The sequence below is a fragment of the Scyliorhinus torazame genome, chromosome 3 (assembly GCF_047496885.1).
Source record: "Scyliorhinus torazame isolate Kashiwa2021f chromosome 3, sScyTor2.1, whole genome shotgun sequence".
NCBI lineage: Eukaryota > Metazoa > Chordata > Chondrichthyes > Carcharhiniformes > Scyliorhinidae > Scyliorhinus > Scyliorhinus torazame.
The window spans coordinates 216,126,801-216,151,690 of record NC_092709.1 but is presented as its reverse complement, the minus strand read 5'-3'; the positions used below and the strand labels follow the sequence as shown (position 1 = coordinate 216,151,690).

Below are 24,890 nucleotides of genomic sequence, written 5' to 3'. Positions count from 1 at the left end.
TGGCAACAACATCATAGTTCCAAGTAGTAATCCAAGCTCTAAGTTCATCTGCCTTACCCGTAATGCTCCTTGCATTAAAACATATGCACTTCAGGCCACCAGACCCGCTGTGTTCAGCAACTTCTCCCCGTCTGCTCTGCCTCAGAGCCACACTGTCCCTATTCCCTAGTTCTCCCTCAATGCTCTCACCTTCTGACCTATTGCTCCCGTGCCCACCCCCCTGCCATACTAGTTTAAACCCTCCCGTGTGACACTCGCAAACCTCGCGGCCAGGATATTTATGCCTCTCCGGTTTAGATGCAACCCGTCCATCTTATACAGGTCACACCTGTCCCGGAAGAGCTCCCAGTGGTCCAGATAACGGAAACCCTCCCTCCTACACCAGCTGTTTAGCCACGTGTTTGTCTGCTCTATCTTCCTATTTCTAGCCTCACTGGCACGTGGCACAGGGAGTAATCCCGAGATTACAACCCTTGAGGTCCTGTCTTTTAACTTTCTGCCTAGCTCCCTGAACTCCTGCTGCAGGACCTCATGCCCCTTCCTGCCTATGTCGTTAGTACCAATATGTACAACGACCTCTGCCTGTTTGCCCTCCCCCTTCAGGATTCCCTCTACCCGTTCGGAGACATCCTGGACCCTGGCACCAGGGAGGCAACATACCATCCTGGAGTCTCTTTCACGTCCACAGAAGCGCCTATCTGTGCCCCTGACTATAGAGTCCCCTATTACTATTACTCTTCTGCGCTTTGACCCTCCCTTCTGAACATCAGAGCCAGCCGTGGTGCCACTGCTCTGGCTGCTGCTGTTTTCCCCTGATAGGCTATCCCCCCCGACAGTATCCAAAGGGGTATATCTGTTCGAGAGGGGGACAACCACAGGGGATTCCTGCACTGACTGCCTGCCCTTTCTGGTGGTCACCCATTTCTCTGCCTGCACCTTGGGTGTGACCACATTTACATAACTGCGATCTATGACGCTTTCCGCCACCTGCATGCTCCTAAGTGCATCCAATTGCTGCTCCAACCGAACCATGCGGTCTGTGAGGAGCTGCAGTTGGGTACACTTTCTGCAGATGAAGCCATCCGGGACGCTGGAAGCCTCCCGGACCTGCCACATCTCACAGTCAGAGCACAGCACCCCTCTAACTGACATTGCGTCAATTAATTAAAATTTGTCTTTTTTTTTTTTTAATACTTTTTTTTTTTTAAATTGCAAAGTTACTGTCAACTATCTGTTTCCTAGCACTAGATTTCTAATAGAAATGCGATAGCTAACTATAATACTCTCCGATCTCTGGCTTAGATATCCTCTAAATTATAATTAAGTTATAATGTTTAATTAGTTCCCAAATACTCAATTTTTTTTTTTAAAATTTAGGTTAGAATCCCAACCAGCCACTCAGGTCACAGCTTTTCTGTGATGTCACTTCAGTTTCCCCCCGACACACAATTTGAAAAAAGGTATAAAAGTAAAAATCACTTACTTACCTTCTGAGTGTCTGAGATGTTCTCAGGTTCTCTCGCTGACAGAGACTGCTCCTCCACCTCCGATCCTTGACCTGCACAATGCTAATAATATAATAATATAATATGGCACTTACCTTACACCAATGGGTCTTATTATTAGGTTAGAGGAGGAGGGCGGGTGGGAGACACTACACGTGTAGTGTCTCGGGTTTCCTCTCCACCAGAATTTATTGGTTGGGGGGGGGGGGGGGGGGGGGGGGGGGGACGGGGGGGGGGGGGGGGACTTGCCAGAGGTCGAACTTCCGGTTCCCGCCTTATATAAAAACAAATAAAACAGAAAAGAAGAACAGACACGGGACCAGGCAAGGGTTTTTAAATACACTACTCACCTCCCAGAAGGCCCCTGCGCACCGCTGCCGCCGAAATCCGAAGGGCTGCTCCTGTAAAGGTAAGGTTTTTAAATACACTACTCACCTCCCAGAAGGCCCCTGCGCACCGCTGCCGCCGAAATCCGAAGGGCTGCTCCTGTAAAGGTAAGGTTTTTAAATACACTACTCACCTCCCAGAAGGCCCCTGCGCACCGCTGCCGCCGAAATCCGAAGGGCTGCTCCTGTAAAGGTAAGGTTTTTAAATACACTACTCACCTCCCAGAAGGCGGTGGTGAGGGGTGAGGTAATTTTGTTTAAGGCCAGGGTGGACAAAGAGGAGAGGTTGGAGCAGCAGAGGGTAATAGATGAGATGTTGGAGGTAGATAGGAGTTATGCAGAAGATGGGGACCCAGCGAAGCTGGAAAAGAGGAAGGAACGACAGGCGAGCTTCGACCGACTGTCTACCAGGAAGGTAGTTCGCTAACAAGGGGTACAGTTTATGAACATGGAGATAAGGTATGTTAGCAGGTCAGTTCCGGAGGGAAGCAGCGGCAAGGGAATTTTTGCAGGTGAGGGATAGGGCAGGGAAGTTGGTGGTGGCTCCGGAGCTGAATAACAAGGTTTTTGAGGAGTTTTATGAGAGGTTGTACAGGTCAGAGCCGGGGGAGACCGTGAGATGCAGGAAGTACCGGAGTGGGCTGGAGTACCCGAGGCTAGAGGAGGGGGACAGGGCTACATTAGAAGGAGCAACAGTGGAGCAGGAGATAAAGGATGCGATTGGGAGGATGCAGTCGGGGAAGGTGGCAGGGCCGGATGGGTTTCCGGTGGAATATTATAAAAAATTCAAGGATAAGCTGGCACCCCTGATGGTGGGGATGTTTGGAGAGGCGCTAGGGAAAGGGGGTGTTGCCACAAAACTTGGGACAGGCATCCATTTCACTGTTGCTAAAAAAAGATAAGGATCCAACGGAGTGTGGGTCGTATAGGCTCATATCACTTCTGAATGTGGACGCAAAAGCATTGGCGAAGGTACTGGCGGGTAGGCTGGAGGAGTGCCTCCCGAAGGTGATAGGTGAGGATCAGAAGGGGTTCGTGAGAGGGAGGCAGCTCTTTTCAAACATTAGGAGAGTTTTGAACGTCGTTATGGTACCGACGGAAGGGAAGGAAACAGAGGTGGTTGTGGCATTGGACGCCGAGAAGACGTTTGACCGGTTAGAATGGGGGTACTTGATGGCAGTTCTGGAGCGGTTTGGGATTGGACCAAGATTTGTGAACTGGGTAAAGCTACTATATAAGGAGCCGAAGGCGAGTGTCCACACAAACATCATCAGCTCGAGTTACTTTTCTCTCCACCATTGCTGATTATTGTTTATTGTTGGTGGGTGTAAATTTGGGAGAAAATGTGAAAAAGGAGAATAAAAATATTTTTTTAGAAAACGGATTGTGGCCTCAATTCTACTTTCCTGTTTACCCCCATAACCTTTGGCTCCCTTGTGAATCAAGAATCTGTCTAACTCAGCCTTAAAAATACTCAATGATCATTTCTCTAGTGCTCTATGGGGAAGGGAATTCCACAGACTATTGATCTTCTGGAGCGAAAACAGTTCTCCTTTTAAATGGGAAGACCTTTTATTTTAAAACTATGTCTCCTAGTTCTAGGACGCTCGCAGCGTCAAGAAACACAATGTTATAAAATGGTACCCAGGTTAGATACAGGGCCTCAGTGGGGTATGCGCAGCCGAGCTGCCCTCAGCCACGTTTTGTGCATGAGAAGCTTCACTCACCAGAACTCAGTGTAGCGAAAGATCTGGACTGTCATTTTTAAATGGCGTCCCAATCTCTGGGGCCCCTGAAGCAATCCCTGACACCCCTCCCCAGCCCCAACACACTGTGAGAGGTTCCCAGGGCCCCCGGCACCCCCCCAATACCACGCAGGGCACCCTGGCCCGATCACTGCAGTGCCAGGGTTCCAGACTGGCAGTGCCAGGTGCCTAGGTGGCACTAGCAGTGTCAGGGGCACCACCCTGCCCAAAGTGTGCGCACCTGGGGGCCTCCGGGTCCCCGGGAGTCCCCCAGGTGAGACAGTGGCATAGAGGTATTATCGCTGGACTAGTAATCCAGAGTCAAGCTCTGAGGACCTGTGTTCGAATCCGGCCATGGCTGATGATGGAATTTGAATTCAATAAAAATCTGGAAATAAAAATCTAAAAGGTGACCATGAAACCATTGTCGATTGTCGTAAAAACCCATCTGGTTCACTAATGTTTTTTATGGAAGGGAATCGGTCATCCTTACCTGGTCTGCCCTACATGTCACTGCAGATCCACAGCAATGTGGTTGTCTCTTAAGTGTGCTTTGGGCCAGGGCTCAGAAACTCCAAAGTATATTATGAAGTCCACCTGACCTACAACCTTTATTTTGAATTTGGCTAGGACGAGCACAAGAGTTTTCCCTTCAGATGTGATTCAACAATTTTCCTACACACTTTAATCAAAACAAGCTTTATTCCAAGAACTTAGTTAACATATATATACATATATAAACAGACATCGAGATCTTTTATCAATTAGAAACATAAAGACACCACCCAGCTACAGTAATCAATGTATAACACTTAAAAAATGCCCCCTTAACTGTTCCAATTTAAAAACAAAATCCACTAAATCTAAACCCCCTATTCAAAGGAGTGGCCCAGCACAATGTATTCTCACTTGACTAAGACTGGTCATGGTCCCTATGATTCTGATCCGGTTTTCAACCAGCAGATTCAAATTCCTTCCGAAAAGCAATTATATCTCCAAAGCCACCACCAAAGTGATTTTTACTGGAACAAATATTTGAAATGAAAATAGATAGAGACAGGCCGAAACACTTCTTTCTCCGGTCTATATTCCACAGCAGTCAAAACTGAAAATGAAACTAAAAAACCTCACACCCACAAAATGACATCACTGAAGTCATGTGATAAGACAAAAACCTTTCTTAAAGGGACACTCCCATGACAAGTGCCCTCAGGGATGGGCAATAAATGTTGGCCCAGCCAACGACAATCACATCCCATGAACACATTTTATAAAACTGCCTATTGGAAATCCAAGTGCACCATATCTACAGATTTTACTTAATCCACATTGATTGATACTTCGTCAAAAGTAAAACATAATTTCCCTTCCAGAAAACCATGCTGACTCTGGAGGATTGCATTAAGATTTTCCAAGTGCCCTGCTATAACCTTCTTAATAACAGGCTACAGCATTTTCCCTACGGTAGATGTTAAGCCAACTGGCCCATAGTTCCGGCTTCTTGTCTCTCTCCTATCTTGAATGAAGTTACATTCGCCATTTTCCAATCATAGAATTCCTACAGTGCAGAAGGAGGCCATTTGGCCCATCAAATATGCACCCACCCTCTGAAAGAGCATCCTACCTAGGTCCATTCCCCTGCCCTATCCCAATAACCTCACCTAACCTGCACATCTTTGGACGTTAAGGAGAAATGTTAGCATGGCCAATCCACTTAACCTGCAAATCTTTGGACTGTGGGAGGAAACTGGAGTACCTGGAAGAAACCCAAGTAGACACGGGGAGAAAGTGCAAACTCCACACAGACAGTTACCTAATGTCGGAATTGAACCTGGGTCCCTTGTGCTGTGAGGCAGCAGTGCTAACCAGTGCCACTGTGCCGCCAATCTGATGGGATGTTTCCAAAATCTAGGGAACTTTGGAAAATTACATCCAAAGCATCTAATATCTCAGCAGCCACTTATTTTAAGACCCGAGGATGCAGGCCATTAGGTCCTAGAGACTTGTCAGCTATTCGTTTTAATAATTTTCTCAGTATTCTTTCCCTGGTGATTGCAATTATTCATGTTCCTCCCTCCCTTTCACTTATTGACTTAAAAATATTTATTTGATGTTATGTGTCTTCTATTGTGAAGACAAACACAAAATATCTGTTCAACGCTTCTGACATTTATAGCCCATTAAAGGTTTTACTTAAAGGGGCAAGTCATGGCAGGAGAGCTCACAGCCGTGATGTGCTCCTCCTGCTCTATGTGGTAATCCAGGAACATTTCCAGTGCCTGGTGCCAAAACGTGCAAAGGAAGTGTCTTCAGCTGCTACTCCTGGAAGACCAGCTTCCGAGCTAGAGTGGTGGCTGGGGACACTGTGGCGGATCCGCGAAGTGGGGAGTATCGTGGATAGCACAAATATCGAGGTGGTCACACTGCAGGCTAAGACTCCACAGCCAGGAAGGGAATGGGTAGCCACCAGGCAGAGCATGAGGACTAGGCAAGCAGTGCAGGAATCTCCTCTGGCCATTCCCCTGCTAAACCGATATACCACTCTGGATACTGTTGGGGGGGGGGGGGGAATGGCCTCTGTGTGGGAATGTAATAGTCATAGGGGATTCAATTGTAAGAGGCATAAATAGGCGCATCTGTGGTTGAAAACGTGATCCCAGAATGGTATGTTGCCTCTCTGGTGCTAGGGTGAAAGATGTCTCAGAATGGCTACAGAACATTCTGGAGGCTTTGGGGGGGGTGGTGGGGGAGTGCACATCCAGTCGTCCTGGTACATATTGGTACAAACGACAGGTTAAGAAAGCGATGATGTCCTAAAAGCAGAATATAGGGAATTAGGAAGTAATTTGAAAAGTAAGATCTCAAAGGTAGTGATCTCACCATTGCTACCAGCACCATGTGCTAGTCAGAGTACAAATAGAGATAAAAGGTAAAGTGGCCACAGTATTATCAGTGGACTAGTAATCCAGAGACCTAGAGTACTGCTCTAGAGTCCCAGGTTCAAATCCCGCCACTGAAGATGGTGAAATTAGAATCCAATTGAAAAAAATCTGGAATTAAAAGTCTAGTGATGACCATGAAACTACTGTCGATTGTCATGAAAACCCATCTGGTTCACTAATGCCCTTTAGGGACGAAAATCTGCTGTCCTTACCTGGTCCGACCTATATATGACTCCAGACCCACAGCAATGTGGTTGATGCTCAACTGCCTTTCAAGGCCAATTAGGAATGGGCAAAAAATGCCTGCGACACCCACATCCCATGAATGAATAAAAAAATAAATTGAAATTGAAAACACTATTTTTAGACCCACACTTCTCACCCCAAGGAGAATTCAAAATTAAATTATGCTATGATCACTGCTACATAGAGGCTCCTTAACTCTTGAGGTCATTGATTAATCCTTGTTCCCTAAGAAATTGTTCCAAACCCACACCATGAAATAATCTTCCAGGCTACTGTTTCCAATCTCATTTGTCTAATCTAGATGTAGATTGAAGGCCCCCATTATTTCTTGCTATATCCTCTGTCCGACAGTGTAGCTACTATTGAGGGGCCTATAAGCTACTCCCACCAGTGACTTCTTTTGTTTGCTATTTCAAAGAATACAAAGACACCCTAAAAAAGAGCTTCTGCATTGCAGACCACTGTGCTTGGGAAAAATACAGCAGCCCATATGGAGAACACTGAACATGATCATCTACGCCAAGCTCACAACATCCAACAATGCCCAGAGAAAGGCCAACGGTAGTGCAGCTGCCGATGCTCGGCTAAGCACCAACATGAATTGCTATTTCTGTGGACGTCCATGCTATTTAACAATCCCTCCTTCAACTCGAAAACAATTCATCAACTGACTACTCCCTATCCCCACCCCCCACTTTTAGCTGCTGATTGAGGCTAATTCCTTAAAGTGAGATATGACCGGCACCATTGCTTGTGAAACCTCTCCTCATTCCCTCTTCAGCTACATTTAACCTTCTCTAACTCAGAAACTCCATTAAGTCTTCCACACATACTAAGGCACATGGTGAAGCAACTGATCTCCAACCCAATAGGCTGTGCCTCCCCGCCACCAGCGAGGTTAAGGCTAAGACATCTGCTCCCACCTCTGTATGGAGCTCCAGCAAGTCTGATACCCTGAATATGGCCCCCAGGGGACTGGATTCTAGATCCAACTGTAACACTGTCAACACATGGTGCTAAAGAAGGTTCCCCAGAACTTCCTAAGTTTTAGGCATGACCAAAACATGTGCACATGATTGGCTGGTCCCTCTCGCACCTTTCACAAAGGTCCTCAGCCCCTTTAAACAGGCGACTCATTCTCGACCTCGTCAAATTTGTTCTGTGAACTACCTTCAATTGTATTTGTGCCAACCTCGTGCACGAGGTTGATGCATTTACCTTCCATAAAATTTCATACCACAGCCCTTCCTCCAACACCTCCCCAATTCCTCTTCCCATTTGGCCTTCACCCCATCCAGGGATTCTGATCTGCTTCCATAATTTTCCCATAAATAGCCGAGGTAACTCCCCCCTCTATTCCCAACACCATCAACACTTCTTCCAGAAAAGAAGGGGGCAACACTAGGGAAGGTCTCCTTTACGAAAGCCCGTACCTGCATATATCTTCGGGAGCTTGTTTTTCTCCCTCAATTCTTCAAACGTTGCCAAACGTCTTTCCAGGAACAAGTCCTTCAACATGATCACACCTTTTTCCTCCCAATCTTGGAACCTAGCTTCTATTTGAGCAGGTTCAACAGATAGTTTTCTCGGACTGGCATCAGTTTCGACCCTTCCCCCTAAATTAAAATGTTTGCAAAACTGATTCTATATCATCAATGCTGCCACCACAACCGGGCTCTTCGAGTATTTCCACGACGCCCCAAACTCTTACTTGCCCCTTCCTCCATCTGCACCCACACAAATCTGGTACCCTATCCCAGCACCAAACCTTCTCGGCATTCACACTATTAATAATGCATAAGATTCGGCAAGGCACGGTCGCCCAATTGTCGCCCACTCAGAAGCAATGATTTACGAAACCTAGGGACGGCCTCTTTAATCATGAGAGGACCCACAGAAGACAGTGAAGTCACTTACAACTTGCGTGTCCACCAAAGAGTCTATCAATGGACAGAGTGAATATTTAATGTGCTGGATTGAGGTGGTTTTGGCATTGATTATGTTGTTTAACGCAACACAAGTGTTGCACTCATACATGGAAATCAAGAATATCCCATCACATCCTGATTTGTGCTTTGTGGCTGGCAGACAGGCTGTGGCGAGTCAGGAGGCGAGATACTCCCTGCAGAATTCATAGCCTCTGACCTACACATGTAGCCACAGTTAATCCAGTTTAGTTTCTGGTCAGTAGTAACTTCAGGTTGCTGATGGGGGGGGGGGATCTTCACTGTGGTCATGTCACTGATGTCAAGGGAACGTGGTTAGACGTTTCTTTGAGATGGCCATTGCCTGGAACTTGTGAGAGGTGAATGCTACTTCCTACTTATCAGCACCAGTCTGAATAGGCCTTGCTGTATGTGAGCACAGACTGCATCCTTAGCTGAGGATATGTGCATGGAACTGAGTAAAGTAAAGTTGCCATAGCCCCTATGACCATCGGCTGCTTTACCCTTTAAGGAGAGAGCTGACTGTTGATGATTTAACCTGAGGATCACAACACCTTAAGCAAGGGGCAAGGTTGAGAAGGTGGGGCCTTCATGAATGACCTCAGCCAGTACAGGAATTGAACCCACGCTGTTGGCCTCACTCTGCATCATGAACCAGCTGCTCAGCCAGCTGATCGAAACCGACCCCCGAGTATTGTACACCCCCATCAGCAAACACCCCCAATTTTGACCTTATGATGAAGAACAGGTCAGTGACGATACAGCTGAAGATGGCTGGGCTCAGCTGTGTCTACAGCATGTTACTTTCACAGTTTAGCACACATGCAGTCCTGTGTTGTAGCGTCACCAATTGGACACCTCATTTTAAGATATGTCTGGTGTTGCTCCTGGTGTGATCTAAACTTTTAATTGAACCAGGTTTGGTCTCCTTGTTTGATGGCAACACTAGAGTGAGCGATATGCTGAGTCAGGAGGTTACATATTGGTGTGGAATACAATTCTGCTGCTGCTGCTATTGGCCCACAGCATCTCCTCGATGCCCAGTTTTGAACTGCTGGATCAATTTTCAATCGATGTCATTTAGCATGGTGATAGTACCACACAATACCATAGAGGGTGCTTTCAGTCTAGAAACAGGACTTCATCTTCAGATGCAGTGGTCACTCCTAATAATGCTTTCAAGGACACATACAATCGGCAACAGGTAGATTGGTGAGGATGTAGTCAAGTATGTTTTTCCCTCCAGTTGATTCTCTCATCATTTGTTGTAGGCCCAGTCTGGCAGCTATGTCCTTCAGGTTCAGCCAACTCAGTCAGTAATGTTGCTATTGAGTCCCTTTTGGTGATGAATATTGAATTTCCCCACCCTGAACAACTTTTGTGCCATTGCTACCCTCAGTGCTTCTTTCAAGTGGTGTTGAACATGGAGGAGTACTGATTCATCAGTTGAGGGAAGATGGTAGATGGTCATCCAGAAGGTTTTCCTTGATCATATTTGACCTGATATCATGAGACTCCATGAGGTCCAGAGTAAATGTTAAGGATTCTCTGGGTTCACTCCCACCTGACTGTTTATCTTGGCTGCCACCTCTGGTGGTTCTGTTCTGCTGGTGGGGCAGGACACTTATCCAGGGATGGTGATGGAGCAGTCTGGGGAATTAGCTGACAGGCATGACTGTATGAGTACAAATAAGTCAGACGCTTGATTAAACTGTGGGACAGTTTTCCAATTTTACGACATTTTACAATCAAAATGTAACCAAACAAAAAAGCTTGGTGAGAAGAACACTGCATAAGTTGTTCATATTTTGAAAGCAAAAGTTTAAGTTATTTTACAAGCAACTTGAGGCAAAAAAAGGTAGTAACAATGCATTGGGTTGCTGTGGGCGGCACAGTATCACAGTGGTTAGCTTTGTTGTTTCACAGTGCCAGAGTCCCGGGTTCGATTCCCGCTTGGGTCACTGTCTGTGTGGAGTCTGCACGTTCTCCCCGTGTCTGTGCGGGTTTCCTCTGGGTGCTCCGGTTTCCTCCCACAAGTCCCGAAAGACGTGTTTGTTAGGTGAATTGGACAATCTGAATCCTCCCTCAGAGTACCCGAACAGGCACTATGGTGACTAGAGGATTTTCACAATAACTTCATTGCAGTGTTAATGTGTGCCAACTTCGGACATAATAATCTTGTAAAGATTATTATGATTAGGTAAGAATCCAGTCCAGAGATCTGTGAAGATGGTCTGCAACTTGCAAAGCTCTGTTATCCTCATTGATCCAGTAAAGTTAAATGTGCCATTGGGTTCCAAAATATGTTCGGCAGGGTGCAGTTCTCTCTTCTCCATTCCCTAGAAGAATCCCCATCTTCAGTCCTGTAGTCTTCCTCATTTCCTTCTTGCCATTAAAAGCACAACAAAATATTTAAGCACATCAATATTGTGGCCCTTCTTTGTTCCATATATTTGTCAGATATACTAAAATATCACCAATGGTAGTCAATGCGGCTGAATGGTAAAAATGGTTTGGACAATGAAGGCATCATGTCGAAACATTTACTTATGTTATGCGTCCCACCAAATCTTGCAAATTACATCTCATAAGTAGCAAGAAGAATTGAGAAGTGCACACAATCTTAATATAAAGTTAAAATACAAAAACCAAAGTATGTGAGTTTTTAAAAAAAAGATTTTAAATTGGCATTTTTCAGTTTATACAAAATAACAACTCAATCTATATAGCCTCTGGTATTTGGTATTTACATATAGTGACGTTTCGTATTAACAGAAATTGTTTTACATATATTCCCTCCTTCTGCACCCCTTCCCGCTCTGCCCCCCCCCCCCCCCCGCCGCCGCATTGGTAGCCTGCTTCTTCCCTAGTACCAACTTCCATCCTGGGTGTTACACATTGTGCTCCGCTCCTTTCTGTTGTGGTTTTGGTTGTTCACCTTGCGGGGTCGGCTTGGGGGGGGGGGGGGGGTCTTCCTGCCCCCTCCACTTCCTTTTTCCCCTTGTTTCACTCTGTAACTCCATTGGATTCCCTCCTTTCCCCTTCCCCCTCTGCTTCTCTCCATTGTGTGTGCTCTTATTTGTTTTCCTCCATCCCTCCTCCACACCCCCCTCTCTTCTTAATCGCTGTTTGCTTTCAACCAGTCTTGGAACAGGCTGATAAATAGCCCCCATGCTTTGTGGAAGCCCTCACTGGCCCTTGGATGATGTACTTGATCTTCTCCAAGTGGAAAAATTCCGATAGGTCTGCCAGCCAGTTTGCAGCTGTGGGTGGTGCTGCTGATTGCCAGCTGAGCAGGATTCTCTGGCATGTGATGAAGGAAGCAAAAGCCAGGCCCTCCTCCCCATATGTAGTTCTGCCTGGTCCAATACCCCGAAGACTGACACTCTTGGGCATGGCTCCACCCTCACCCCCACAACTTTGGACTTTGCCATGAAGAAGGCTGTCGAGAACATTAGAAGTCTGGGGCTGGCCCAGGACATGTGGGCACGGTTGGCCGGGCCTCCCTGGCATCGTTCACATTTATCCTTCACCTCTGGGAAGAACCTGTTCATTTGGGTCCTGGTTAGGTGAGTTGTGTGCACCACTTTAAACTGCATGAGACTTAGCCTAGTGCAGGAGGAGGAGGTGGAGTTGGCTCTACTCAAGTGCTTCGCTCCAGAGTCCCCAACCCACTTCCGTCCCCAGTTCATCCTCCCATTTTCACCTGGCTCTGTCCAGTGATATTCTTGCCCTTTCCAGCAACCATCCGTATATGTCCCCAGAGTTCACCCCTCCTTAATGTCTGTGTTTATTAGCTCTCCCTGTAATGTGCCTCTCGAGGCCTTGGGATACTTTGTCCGCTCCTTGCGGAGAAAGTATTTAATTTGAAGGTGCCTATGTTCCTGTCTTGTCGGTAGCTCCAGGTCTTCTATCAGTTCGCCCAAGGTCGCGAGTCAGTCCCCTATGTAAAAGTCCATGATGCTTGCAAGAGGACTCCTCCAGCCTAACCCATTCCGTATTGGGTTCTCGTATCCATCCCCTCACTCTCTCTTCGGCTGTGGCTGCCCAGTCGTAGTATTGCAGGTTCAGTAGGGCCAGGGCATCCAGGTTTTTCCTCCTTTGCCGTGTCGACTTAGGGTCTTCCCCCTGCCCCCCCACGCAAATGCCATGCTCATTTGCCTATCTTATGGAAAAAGGCGTTGGGAATGAAGAGTGATATGGATCTGAACAGGAAGAGGATCCTTGGCAGTATGTTCATTTTGATCGTCTGCACCCTCCCCGCCAGGGAAAGGACCTTTTTCAGTTCCTCCGCCAGACTGGTCAGATTCCACATGTGGATCAGTGTCCAGTCATGGGCAATCTGGATCCCCAAGTAGGGGAATTTTCTTTGGGCTAGTTTGAATGAATGCTCCTCTAGCTCTGCCCCTCCCGTGTTCGGGCTCACTGGGAATGCCTCGCACTTGCCCAGGTTGAGTTTGTAGCCCGTGAAGGCTCCAAACTCTTCTAGGAGCTTCATGATTGCTTTCAGGCGGGGCAGCATGGTGGCGCAGTGGGTTAGCCCTGTTGCCTCACGGCGCCGGGGTCCCAGGTTTGATCCCGGCTCTGGGTAACTGTCCATGTGGAGTTTGCACATTCTCCCCGTGTTTGCGAGGGTTTCGCCCCACAACCCAAAGATGTGCAGGCTAGGTGGATTGGCCATGCTAAATTGCCCCTTAATTGGAAAGAATGAATTGGGTACTCTAAATTTTTTTTTTTTTTTTTAAAAAGATTGCTTTCAGGCCGTTCTGTGGTGCCGAGACGTAGAGAAGCAGGTCATCCGCATAAAGTGAAACTGTGCTCTCTGCCTCCTCTTTGAATACCTTTCCAGCTTTTCGCATCTAGCAGAGCGATCACCAGGGGTTCGATTGCCAGGCGAACAGGAGCTAGGGCAGTGGGCATCCCTGCTTTGTGCCTCTGTGCAGCTGGAAATATTCAGAGCTGGTGGTGTTGGTCCGAACACTCACCTTGGGGACATTGTACAAGAGTTTCATCAATAAGGTGAATCCCGGCCCTAGCCCAAACCGCACCTGTACCTCAATGAGGTACTTCAATTCCACTCTGTCAAAGGCCTTTTCTGCATCCAGGGAGACGATCACCTCTGGTGTTCTCTCCCCAGATGGGGTCATTATTACATACAGAAGCTGCCTGATGTTTGCAGTTAGCTGCCTACCCTTGACAAAACCTGTCTGGTCCTCTGTGACCACCTCCGGTACACAGTTCTCCAGTCTCTTGGCCAGGACCTTCGTGAGTATCTTCGCGTCCACATTGAGCAGCGAAATGGGTCTGTGAGATCCACAATCCGTTGGGTCTTTGTCTTTTTTGGGTATCGGTGATATTGTGGCCTGTGTTCGAGTTGGAGGCAGGGTGCCCCTTGCTAGCGAGTCTGCGAACATGTCCCGTAGGTGTGAGGCCAGGGCTGGTGCCAATTTTTTATAGAAGTCGGCTGGACTCCGGGCACCTTCCCCACCTGCATGGAGCTGATGATATCTCCCAGTCCTATTGGTGCTTCCAGCTCCCCTCGCCTATCGTCCCCCACGACTGGCATGTTCAATCTATCGAGGAATGGTTTAATCCCCACCTCTCCATCAGGGGGTTCGGAGGTGTACAGTTCTCGGTAAAAGGCCTAAAATTCTTGGTTGACCTCTTTCTGTTCGGCCACCAGTCTGCCTCTGTTATTCTTCACCTATGCCATCTCCCTCGTGGCCGCCTGCTTTCTCAGCTGGTGAGCCAGTAGAATGCTGGTCTTTTCTCCGTGTTCATAGGAGGTCCCCTGTGTTTGATGGAGTTGGTGCACTGCTTTCCTGGTGGATAGCAGGTAAAAGTGCATTTTTAGCTTTTTCCGTTTTGCCAGAAACTCCACTGTTGGGGCCTCGGAGTACGTTCCGTTGATCTCCACAATGGAGTCGATCAGCTGTTGCCTGACCGCCCTCACTTCCCTGTCTCCACGCGTCTTGGAGGCTATAATCTCACCCCTAATCACTGCCTTCAGTGCCTCCCACAACATGGAAGATGAGACGTCCACGTTCTGGTTATCAGTAAAGTACTCCCCTCTGGCTAGTGATGTTTACTGCCAGAAAGCCTGATCAGCCAAGAGGTCAGTGTCCAACCTCCACATGGGGCGTTGGGCATGGCCTGTCTCCAACCTCACATCCATGTAATGTGGAGCGTGGTCAGAGATGACTATCTTGGAGTATTCCACTCTTACTATTCCTGGAAGCACCGATTTTCCCACTGCAAAGAAGTCTATCTGTGAATATACTTTGTGCACCGGCGAAAAGAATGAGAATTCCTTCTCTCCGGGGTGTAGGAACCGCCATGGGTCCATTGCCCCCATTTGTTCAATGAATGCTCCCAGTTCCCTAGCCATGCCTGTCCTTTTCCCTGATCTGGGGCTCGATCGGTCCGCCTGTGGGTCCTGTACACAGTTGGAGTCGCCCCCCCCCCCCCCCACACGATCAGTTGGTGTGTGACAATGTTGGGGATTTCCGCTAGTCTTTGTTATGAAATCGGTCACCCCAGTTGGGAGCGTACACATTTATCAGAACAACTGGTGCCCCGTCAAGGACTCCGCTGACCATAATGTACCGTCCCCCTGGGTCCGTGACCGTCCTTATCACTGTAAACATCGTCCTCTTACTAATCAGTATAGCTACTCCCCTAGCCTCGTCCCGTTATATGAAAGGTACGTCTGTACCACCCAGCCCTCCCTTACCCGCAGTCGGTCCTTCTCCCTCAGGTGTGTCTCCTGCAGGAAGACAATGTCGGCTTTCAAACTTCTCAAATGGGCGAACACTCTGGATCTTTTCACTGGACCATTAAATCCCCTGATGTTCCAGCTGATAATCCTGGTGGGGGGTGATGAACGATCAATGACTACTAAAGCGAGGTTGTAGTCCAACTGAAGGGTTTAGAACAAAGAAAATTACAGCACAGGAACAGGCCCTTCGGCCCTCCCAGCCTGCGCCGAACCAGATCCTTTAATAAGCTAGATGTTTCCCCCAGCAGCTCAGGTACAGAAAGAAGGCTGCTGGGGCGGGACGGGCTCTTACACCCCGCCTTGCAGGGCGGAGCTGCCATACAGCTTGACCAATGGTAAACATACAATATCTACCAATGGTGTTCCAGCATTACTAGGTACCGTAATACCTCTACACAGACTACCACATTCACCCCGTTAAAAAAAAGAGTCCGGCGGGGCTGGTGGCTTGGGTTACAACATGGTAATGTGGTAGAAGTTAAGGTTATGGAGGTACCGTAATACCTCCGTACAGCGTTTTGTCTTATTGTCGTAACTATTTACAATTTCACAATTAACTATATACACTTTAAGATGAAGCAATCAGTCGATCGGAGGCCCTGGTCGTCCTCTGTGATCGTCGAAGCTTTGGTGGTGACGCCGGTGGAGGCTCGGACGTTTGTAACTCCGGGAGCGTGGCCTCGATCTCTGTGGCAGCTTCTACAGCCCTAGACGGCGCTGGTGGGGAAGCCGATTGACCTGGGAAGGCAGCGTCTGCGAGGTGCGTCGGTGGGAGGGTCTACACAGGGCCGGCGGAAGAACCGATCCTTCTGGGAAGGGGGCGGCTGTAAAGTGCACCGGTGGGAGGGAGGGTGGGACTGGTGGCTGGGGTGTGCGTGGGGATCCGGCGGGTGCCAGGTCTCGTAGGGAGACCGTATCTTGCCGGCCGTCGGGGTACGCCACGTAGGCGTACTGGGGGTTAGCATGGAGAAGATGGACCCTCTCGACCAACAGGTCCGACTTGTGCGGCCGCATGTGTTTTCGGAGCAGAATGTGTCCGGGAGCTGCCAGCCAGTTCGGGAGCGAGGTCCCAGAGGAGGACTTTGTGTGAAGATAAGGAGACGTTTGTGAGGTGTTTGGTTGGTCGTGGTACAAAGCAGTGACCGGATTGAGTGGAGGGCATCCGGGAGGACTTCCTGCCATCGGGAGACTGGGAGATTCCTGGACCGTAGGGCCAGTAGGACGGTCTTTCAGACCGTTCCGTTCTCCCTCTCTACCTGTCTGTTACCCCGGGGGTTGTAACTGGTCGTCCTGCTCGAGGCAATGCCCTTGCTGAGCAGGAATTGACGCAGTTCGTCGCTCATAAAGGAGGACCCCCTATCACTATGTATGTAAGCGGGTAACCCGAACAGAGTAGAAATGCTATGGAGGGTTTAGGAGAGTGGTCCAAGAAATGGCTGATGAAATTCAACGTGGGCAAGTGCGAGGTCTTGCACTTTGGAAAAAAGAATAGAGGCATGAACTATTTTCTAAACGGTGACAAAATTCATAACGCTGAAGTGCAAAGGGACTTGGGAGGCCTAGTCCAGGATTCTCTAAAGGTAAACTTGCAGGTTGAGTCCGTAATTAAGAAAGCAAATGCAATGTTGTCATTTATCTCAAGAGGCTTGGAATATAAAAGCAGGGATGTACTTCTGAAGCTTTATAAAGCAATAATTAGGCCCCATTTAGAATACTGTGAGCAATTTTGGGCCCCACACCTCAGGAAGGACATACTGGCACTGGAGCGGGTCCAGCGGAGATTCACACGGATGATCCCAGGAATGGTAGGCCTAACATACGATGAAAGTCTGAGGATCCTGGGATTATATTCATTGGAGTTTAGGAGGTTGAGGGGAGATCTAATAAAAACTTACAAGATAATGAATGGCTTAGATAGTGTGGACGTAGGGAAGTTGTTTCCATTAGCAGGGGAGACTAGGACCCGGGGGAACAGCCTTAGAATAAAAGGGAGTCACTTTAGAACAGAGATGAGGAGAAATTTCTTCAGCCAGAGAGTGGTGGGTCTGTGGAATTCATTGCCACAGAGGGCGGTGGAGGCCGGGACGTTGAGTGTCTTTAAGACAGAAGTTGATAAATTCTTGATTTCTCGAGGAATTAAGGACTATGGAGAGAGAGCGGGTAAATGGAGTTGAAATCAGCCATGATTGAATGGTGGAGTGGACTCGATGGGCCGAATGGCCTTACTTCCGCTCCTGTCTTATGGTCTTATGGTCTTAGGGCCTTGATGACGGTGGTTGCGGTCATGTCGGGGCAGGGGATGGCGAATGGGAACCGGGAGTACTCGTCAATCACGTTCAGGAAGTACGTGTTGCGGTCAGTGGAGGGGAGGGGGCCTTTGAAGTCCATACTAAGGCGTTCAAAGGGACGGGAAGCCTTCATCAGGTGCGCTTTCTCTGGCCTGTAGAAGTGCGGTTTGCGCAGATTTGGCAATTCCTGGTGGCTGTTCCGACCTCCTCGATGGAGTAGGGTAGGTTGCGGGTCTTGATCAAGTGGAAGAAGATAGTGACCCACGGGTGGCAGAGGTCCTCGTGGAGGACTCGGAAGCAGTCCACTTGTGCGTTGGCACGTGCCGCGGGACAGGGCATCACGAGGCTTGTTTATCTTCCCGGGACGTTACAAGATCTCGTAGTTATAGGTGGAGAGTTCGATCCTCCACCGCAAGATCTTATCGTTTTTTATCTTGCCCCGCTGTGCATTATCGAACATGAAGGCGACCGACCGTTGGTCAGTTAGGAGACTGAATCTCCTGCCGGCCAGGTAATGCCTCCAATGTCGCACAGCTTCTACCATGGCCTGGGACTCCTTTTCGACTGAGGAGTGGCGGATTTCGGAAGCATAGAGGGTACGTGAGAAGAAGGCCACGGGTCTGCCCGCTTGGTTGAGGGTGGCCGTCAGAGGCGTCGCTCTCGACCTGGAAGGGGAGGGACTCGTCGATGACATGCATCATGGCCATTGCAATGTCTGCTTTGATGTGGCTGAAGGCCTGGCGGGCCTCTATCGACAGGGAAAAAACTGTGGATTGGATCAGGGGATGGGCCTTGTCTGCATAGTTGGGGACCCACTGGGCATAGTAAGAAAAAAAGCCTAGGCAGCGCTTCAGTGTCTTGAAGCAGTGAGGGAGGGGGAACTCCATAAGGGGGCGCATGCGTTCAGGGTCGGGGCCTATAACTCCATTTCGCACTACGTAGCCGAGGATGGCTAGGCGGTCGGTGCTAAACACGCATTTATCCTTGTTGTACGCAAGATTAAGCATCTTTGCTGTCTGGAGGAATTTTCGGTGGTTGGTGTCGTGGTCCTGCTGGTCGTGGCCACAGATGGTGACATTATCGAGATACGGGAATGTTGCCTGTAAACCGTACTAGTCAACCATTCGGTCCATCTCGCGCTGGAAGACCGAGACCCCGTTAGTGACACCGAAGGGAACCCTTAAGAAGTGGTAGAGCCGCCCATCTGCCTCGAAGGTAGTGTACTTGCGGTCACTAGTGTGGATGGGGAGCTGGTGGTAGGCGGACTTAAGATCCACTCTGGAGAAGACCTTGTAATGCGCGATCTTGTTTACCTGGTCGGATATGCGGGGGAGAGGGTACGTGTCCAGCTGCGTAAACCTGTTGATGGTCTGACTGTAGTCGATGACCATCCTATGCTTCTCTCCGGTCTTTACCACCACGACTTGAGCTCTCCAGGGACTGTTGCTAGCTTCAATGACTCCTTCCCTCAGTAGCCGTTGGACCTCTGACCTAATAAAGATCTGGTCCTGGGCACTGTACCGTCTGCTCCTGGTGGCTACGGGTTTCCAATCCGGGGTGAGGTTCGCAAAAACAGGGAAGGCGGATCGACCTTGAGGGTTGCGAGGCTGCAGACAGTGAGAGGGGGTATAGGGCTGCCGAATTTGAAAGCTAGACTTTGGAGGTTGCACTGGAAGTCTAACCCTAGGAGTGTGGCCGCGCAGAGGTGGGGAAGGACGTAGAACCGGTAATTTTTAAACTCCCTTCCCTGGACCGTGAGGTTTGCTCCACAAAACCCCTTTATCTCTACTGAGTGGGAATCGGGGGCCAGGGAGATTTTTGATTGACGGGGTGGACGGGGAGAGAACAGCGCCTTACCGTGTCGGGATGTATGAAGCTCTCCGTGCTCCCAGAGTCGATTAAGCAGGACGTCTCGTGCCCGTTGATTAGTACCGGTGTTGCAGTTGAGAGTGCTCGCTGCCGGGACTAGTCCAGGGTCACCGAGGCTAATCGCGGCAGCAGTTGAATGTTCTCGTCGGAGGGTGTGTGGTGAGCCGCGCTGGGGTCCTGGGAGTCTATCCAAGATGGCGGCGCCCATTGGTCGCACATGGCTGGGGGTACACAAAATAGTGGCACCCATCCATCACCCGTGGTGTCCGCGGGACAGGATGGTGGCGCCCTGTGGGCGCACGTGGCCCCTGAGAAGGAAGATGGCGGCACCCGCTGGCCGCACGGGGACCGTGGAGAGGATTGTGGTGGCGGTCCGCATTCGCCACCGGAAACCGCAGCGACTGCCCGGGCCTGGCATACCGCCACAAAGTGGCCCTTTTTACCGCATCCCTTGCAGGTGGATGCACGGGCCGGACAGCGGTGCTGGGGGTGCTTGGCCTGCCCGCAAAAATAGCAGCGCTGCCCCCGGGGTTGCCAGGTCGTCTTGCAGCACAAGCTTGTGGGGGGATGGGCAATGTCTCGGATTCGGCAGCCGGGGGGGGGGGGGGGGGGGGGGTTCCACGCAGTCCAGGGGGCTGCTGCGTGGTCGGGGACGTAAGCGCGGGCGTTTCGGGAGGCCATATCCAGGGAGCTGGCAAGGTCCCGTGCCTCCTTGAGGCCGAGGGTGTCTTTCTCCAGCAATCGCTGGCGGATTTGGGAGGACAGCATACCTTAAAACGAAAGCGTCCCGGATCAAAATTTCTGTGTGGTCGCTCGCCGAAACTTGCGGGCAGCTGCAGTTTCTCCCCAACACCAGGAGCGCACGGTAGAATTCTTCCAGCAATTCCCCATGGATTTGTCGCCTCGTTGCTAGCAGATGTCGGGCGTAGACCTGGTTTACCGGGAGAATATAATGTCCTTTTAGCAGCTCCATTGCTGCATCGCAGTCGTCCGCATCCTCGATGAGGGTGTAAATTTCTGGGCTCACCCTCAAGTGCACGTCTTGCAATTTCTGTTCTCCCGTGGGTGTGTTTTCGGCCGTTCCGAGATATCCGTTAAAACACGCCAGCCAGTGCTTGAAGGTTGCCGCTGAGTTTGCCGCGTGGGGGCTGAGTTGCAGACACTCCGGCTTGATTCGGAGCTCCATCCTTTTAAATCTAGCTTATTAAATTGATGCACGATCAATGACTACTAAAGCGAGGTTGTGGTCCAACTGAAGGCTTTAATAAGCTAGATGTTTCCCCCAGCAGCTCAGGCACAGAAAGAAGGCTACTGGGGCGGCACGGGCTCTTATACCCCACCTTGCAGGGCGGAGCTACCATACAGCCTGACCAATGGGAAACATACAATATCTACCAATGGTGTTCCAGCATTACAAGGTACCGTAATACCTCTAAACAGACTACCACAGGGGGCTTTTCAGTCCCCTCTTTGTGCAGGCTCAACCATACTTACCTGGTGGACTCCGTAGTTTTCCTTTGTTAGGGGGCCGTCCAAAATGACCACGGTCACCATTCTCACCATGAGGTCAGGCCCCTGCCCTCCAGGCTTTCCCTTTGTCCAGGGGGCACCCAACATGGCCACCAACTGTGTCTATACCACGTGGGTGCGCCACTGCCCTCCAGCATCTCCCTTTGTTTAGGGACCCTCCAAAGTGGCTGCTTGTGGTGCCATCCTGTTTCCGCAATTCATTTCTTACCTGCTGAAGCCAATCTGAAAACCAACCCTTTCTTCCCATTCTGTTCCTTTTGTGTTCTTTCCCCCCCTGCCCCTCCTCCCTGCGTCGTCCCCTCCCCATCTCCCGTATGCGTTCCCCTCAGTCACCACATAATAATAATCGTTATTGTCACAGGTAGGCTTACATTAACACTGCAATGAAGTTACTGTGAAAAGCCCCTAGTCGCCACACTCTGGCGCCTGTTCGGGTACACGGAGGGAGAATTCAGAATATCCAATTCACCTAACAGCACATCTTTCGGGACTTGTGGGAGGAAACCGGAGCACCCGGAGGAAACCCACGCAGACACAGGGAGAACGTACAAACTCAACACAGACTGTGACCCAAGCCGGGAATCGGACCTGGGATCCTGGAACTGTGAAGCAACAATGCTACCCACTGTGCTACCGTGCTGCCCGGTACCACTTTCAAATGTACAAGGAATATTAAAAAAATAAATTTAAACTCTACCCAATTTCACTGGTTCATGTCAGATTTCGTTTTAGGCACCATGGGGACCTAAATTAGCACAGATATGGGGGTGGGGGCAAGAAACATTAGAGCTATTTGTTGACTGCACCCAGAGTAGAAACTCTAACTCCATTCTGGCTTACAGTGAGATTTACAGGTCAATAATTAGATTAACATTGGGAATCTTATTAGAGGACTATGTATTGACACCACGAGGTAACAATGTGGATAAAAATAACTACTTAACGGTAGCTTAATTTTCCAACATTCTGAATCTCCAAAGGAATGTTTACATGGAGTTTGTCAATTAAACACATGCATAGATGAGATATCTTACAAGACTGTGGTCTTCACACCAGAAAGAACAAGGGTGGCCAGAAACACAAGCTCAACACCACCTGTAAGTTCCTCTCCAATTCACACACCACCTTGATTTGGCAATATTCCTGATTCTTCATTGTTGTTGGGTTTAAATCCTGGAACATCCTCCTGCAAATCACTGAGTGTGCCTACACCATATGGACTGCAGTTGTTCAAGATGGTGGCTCACCTCCGACTTCTCAAAGGCAACAAAGGATGGCCAGTAAGTGCTTACCTGTGACACCAATATCCCATGAATGAATACAAAAAATACTTACTTTTAAGCTGAGGACAGAAGTTTGAGGAAACAATTTTTTTTACTACTCATTAGGTTTGGTAAAGTGAACTCAGAAACGAATTGTGAAAATGTTTTTGAAGCATAAATGTCTGGTAACATAACAGCTAAAAGCATTGATTGCTTATTTCCAAACTGTAGCATGTCAGTTTGAGCAGAGTCGGAACTTCAACTCCTTTGCTACAAAAAAAATCTATTTCGGAAGCATGCCCCATTTGAGAAAGAATAGGAAGCAGTGTTTCTGTTCCTCATGCTCAATGTGATTACAGCCACAAACTATTAATGAGCAAAAAACTTTTGACAAAATTTCAAGTGTTAATGGCGAGTATTTAAATAACAAACAGCAGCATTTATTCTCAACAAGCCATATAAGTATCTCTTCAATGAAAAGCAAATGATAAGTTCAACATACTTATCTGCTGACAAACTCTTTCTTCAGGCAGACTTTGAAACTTGGATATCCCTGTGTAGACTTGTAGCCCTGTTGGATGCAAGGTAGAAAAGCAAAGAAACAGTGCCAATAAGTAGTAGACAATTTTTAGCTTTAAATGAACTTTGACTTTTAATACCTGAAAAGTTAAAGATACTTTATCTAAATTGCTGACTAAGGAGTAAATATTAGACCAGCAAAAGTCAGCATTAGTAAAAATTGATGCATCTTATTTTCATGTAATTTGAGTTGTGAAATAAATATATAAATGTAAGTTTGTCTTATTTTTGCTATCTTTCAATATAAACACAATGTAAATCACTTAATGAAGTTGCATTTTATTAGAAGAGGATCAAGCCCAACAAATGCTGTGTATTGTATGATTCAAAGGCTATGCGACATTGTATGTACCAATTACTTTTATTATGGCCGCTAACACCAAATTATTATGCTTGTAGGATTATAAGCAATATTACTAGATTATATTTGTTAATCACTGCTTTGATGGTTTATTTAAATGGGTCAATGTAAGCTGGGATACTATCCAATTTTAAAAAAAAACTGTTATAATCAAGTTTTAGGTCAATTTCATTCAATCAGAGCAATGGATTAATGCTTGTTCTCTGGAGTAGGCAAATATCACACTCTTACAACTGGACCAATGAAGAGCTGCTTGGTCAACCCTTCATAATTATATGAACACCATCAGTCCTGTGGCATTGCCTGCATTGGAGAGCTGCCAGCGTCAGATTGGTTGGCAGCTCTAGGGAGGCATAATTTTCACCTCAGGCTTTTTGATTCAAGGTAGGCCCACCGCTGGTCACTTAAGTGCCTGATTGGAAGTGATGTGGCTCATGCTGGGCCACCAACCGGTGGTCAAGATCCTCACTGCTTGGAATAAATTATGTTCCATGTCTCTTCATCTGTTTGATAGTTTTCCTCATACTAATTTCCCTCCTGGCCCCCACAATCTCCATTCCCCAAACTCTCTATTTCTACGCACGTTTTACAGTTTCTCCACCTCTGAAATGGTGTTGTTCACTAATTTATCTAGTGGGTAACTTTTAACTTTCCCAATCAGAATACATTTATTTCTTCTCACTCCTGCCCAAATCTTGAGATTCAAAAACATTTGACGGGTTCAGACCTATTTATTAAAAGAAACATATGACTGAGAGCGAGATTTGACATTCATAGTACTATTTGTAAGCCCTGTTTCCCATAGAATTCCTATAGGAAGGAGGCAATTCAGCCCATCGGGTGTGCACCGATCCTCTGAAAGAGCACCCTACCTAGGCCCACTCCCCCACCCTATCCCTGCAACTCTGTAATCCAATCTAATTTACACATCTTTGGGCACCAAAGGGAAATTTAGCATGGCCAATTCACCTAACCTGCACATCTTTGTACTGTGGAAGGAAACTGGAGTACCCAGAAGAAATCTACGCAGGCAAAGAGAGAATGTGCAAACTCCACTCCATTCAAACCCGGGTCCCTGGCGCTGTGAGGCAGCAGTCCTAACCACTCTGCCGCCCCACCCTCCCAAGCAGAAAATGAGACCTCAAAGTATAAAGTGATGGCCTTTCACTTGTAAGTTGCAGTCTGTTGTCTTGGTGAATTTTCATATCAGCTGGAAAGGCAATGGTTGGGCCTCGGCGGGGGAGGGCGGGTCACGTTGAATGGGTGAGTTAGGCCAGGCTGGGAGAAGGGATCTTCTGACCTTATGATGGAGGGAAAGTCATTGATGAAACAGGTGAAGATGGTTAGACCAAGGATACTCCCTTGAGCAACTCCTGCAGTGACGTCCTGCAGCTGAGATGACGGACCTTCAACAACCACAATCATCTTCATCTGTGCTAGGTATGATTCCAAA

General features: G+C 48.3%; 1 protein-coding gene across 7 annotated transcripts in view; it reads right to left on the bottom strand.

The window, feature by feature from the left end:
• Nucleotides 1-24,890, bottom strand: part of micu3a (mitochondrial calcium uptake family, member 3a) — a 223,157-nt gene that overhangs the window by 8,286 nt on the left and 189,981 nt on the right. For all 7 annotated transcript variants that reach the window (XM_072496845.1, XM_072496841.1, XM_072496846.1 and 4 more), the window contains one exon: nt 23,000-23,068. In XM_072496845.1, coding sequence (XP_072352946.1) covers nt 23,000-23,068 — 69 coding nt within the window. The remainder of the gene's footprint in view (nt 1-22,999; nt 23,069-24,890) is intronic.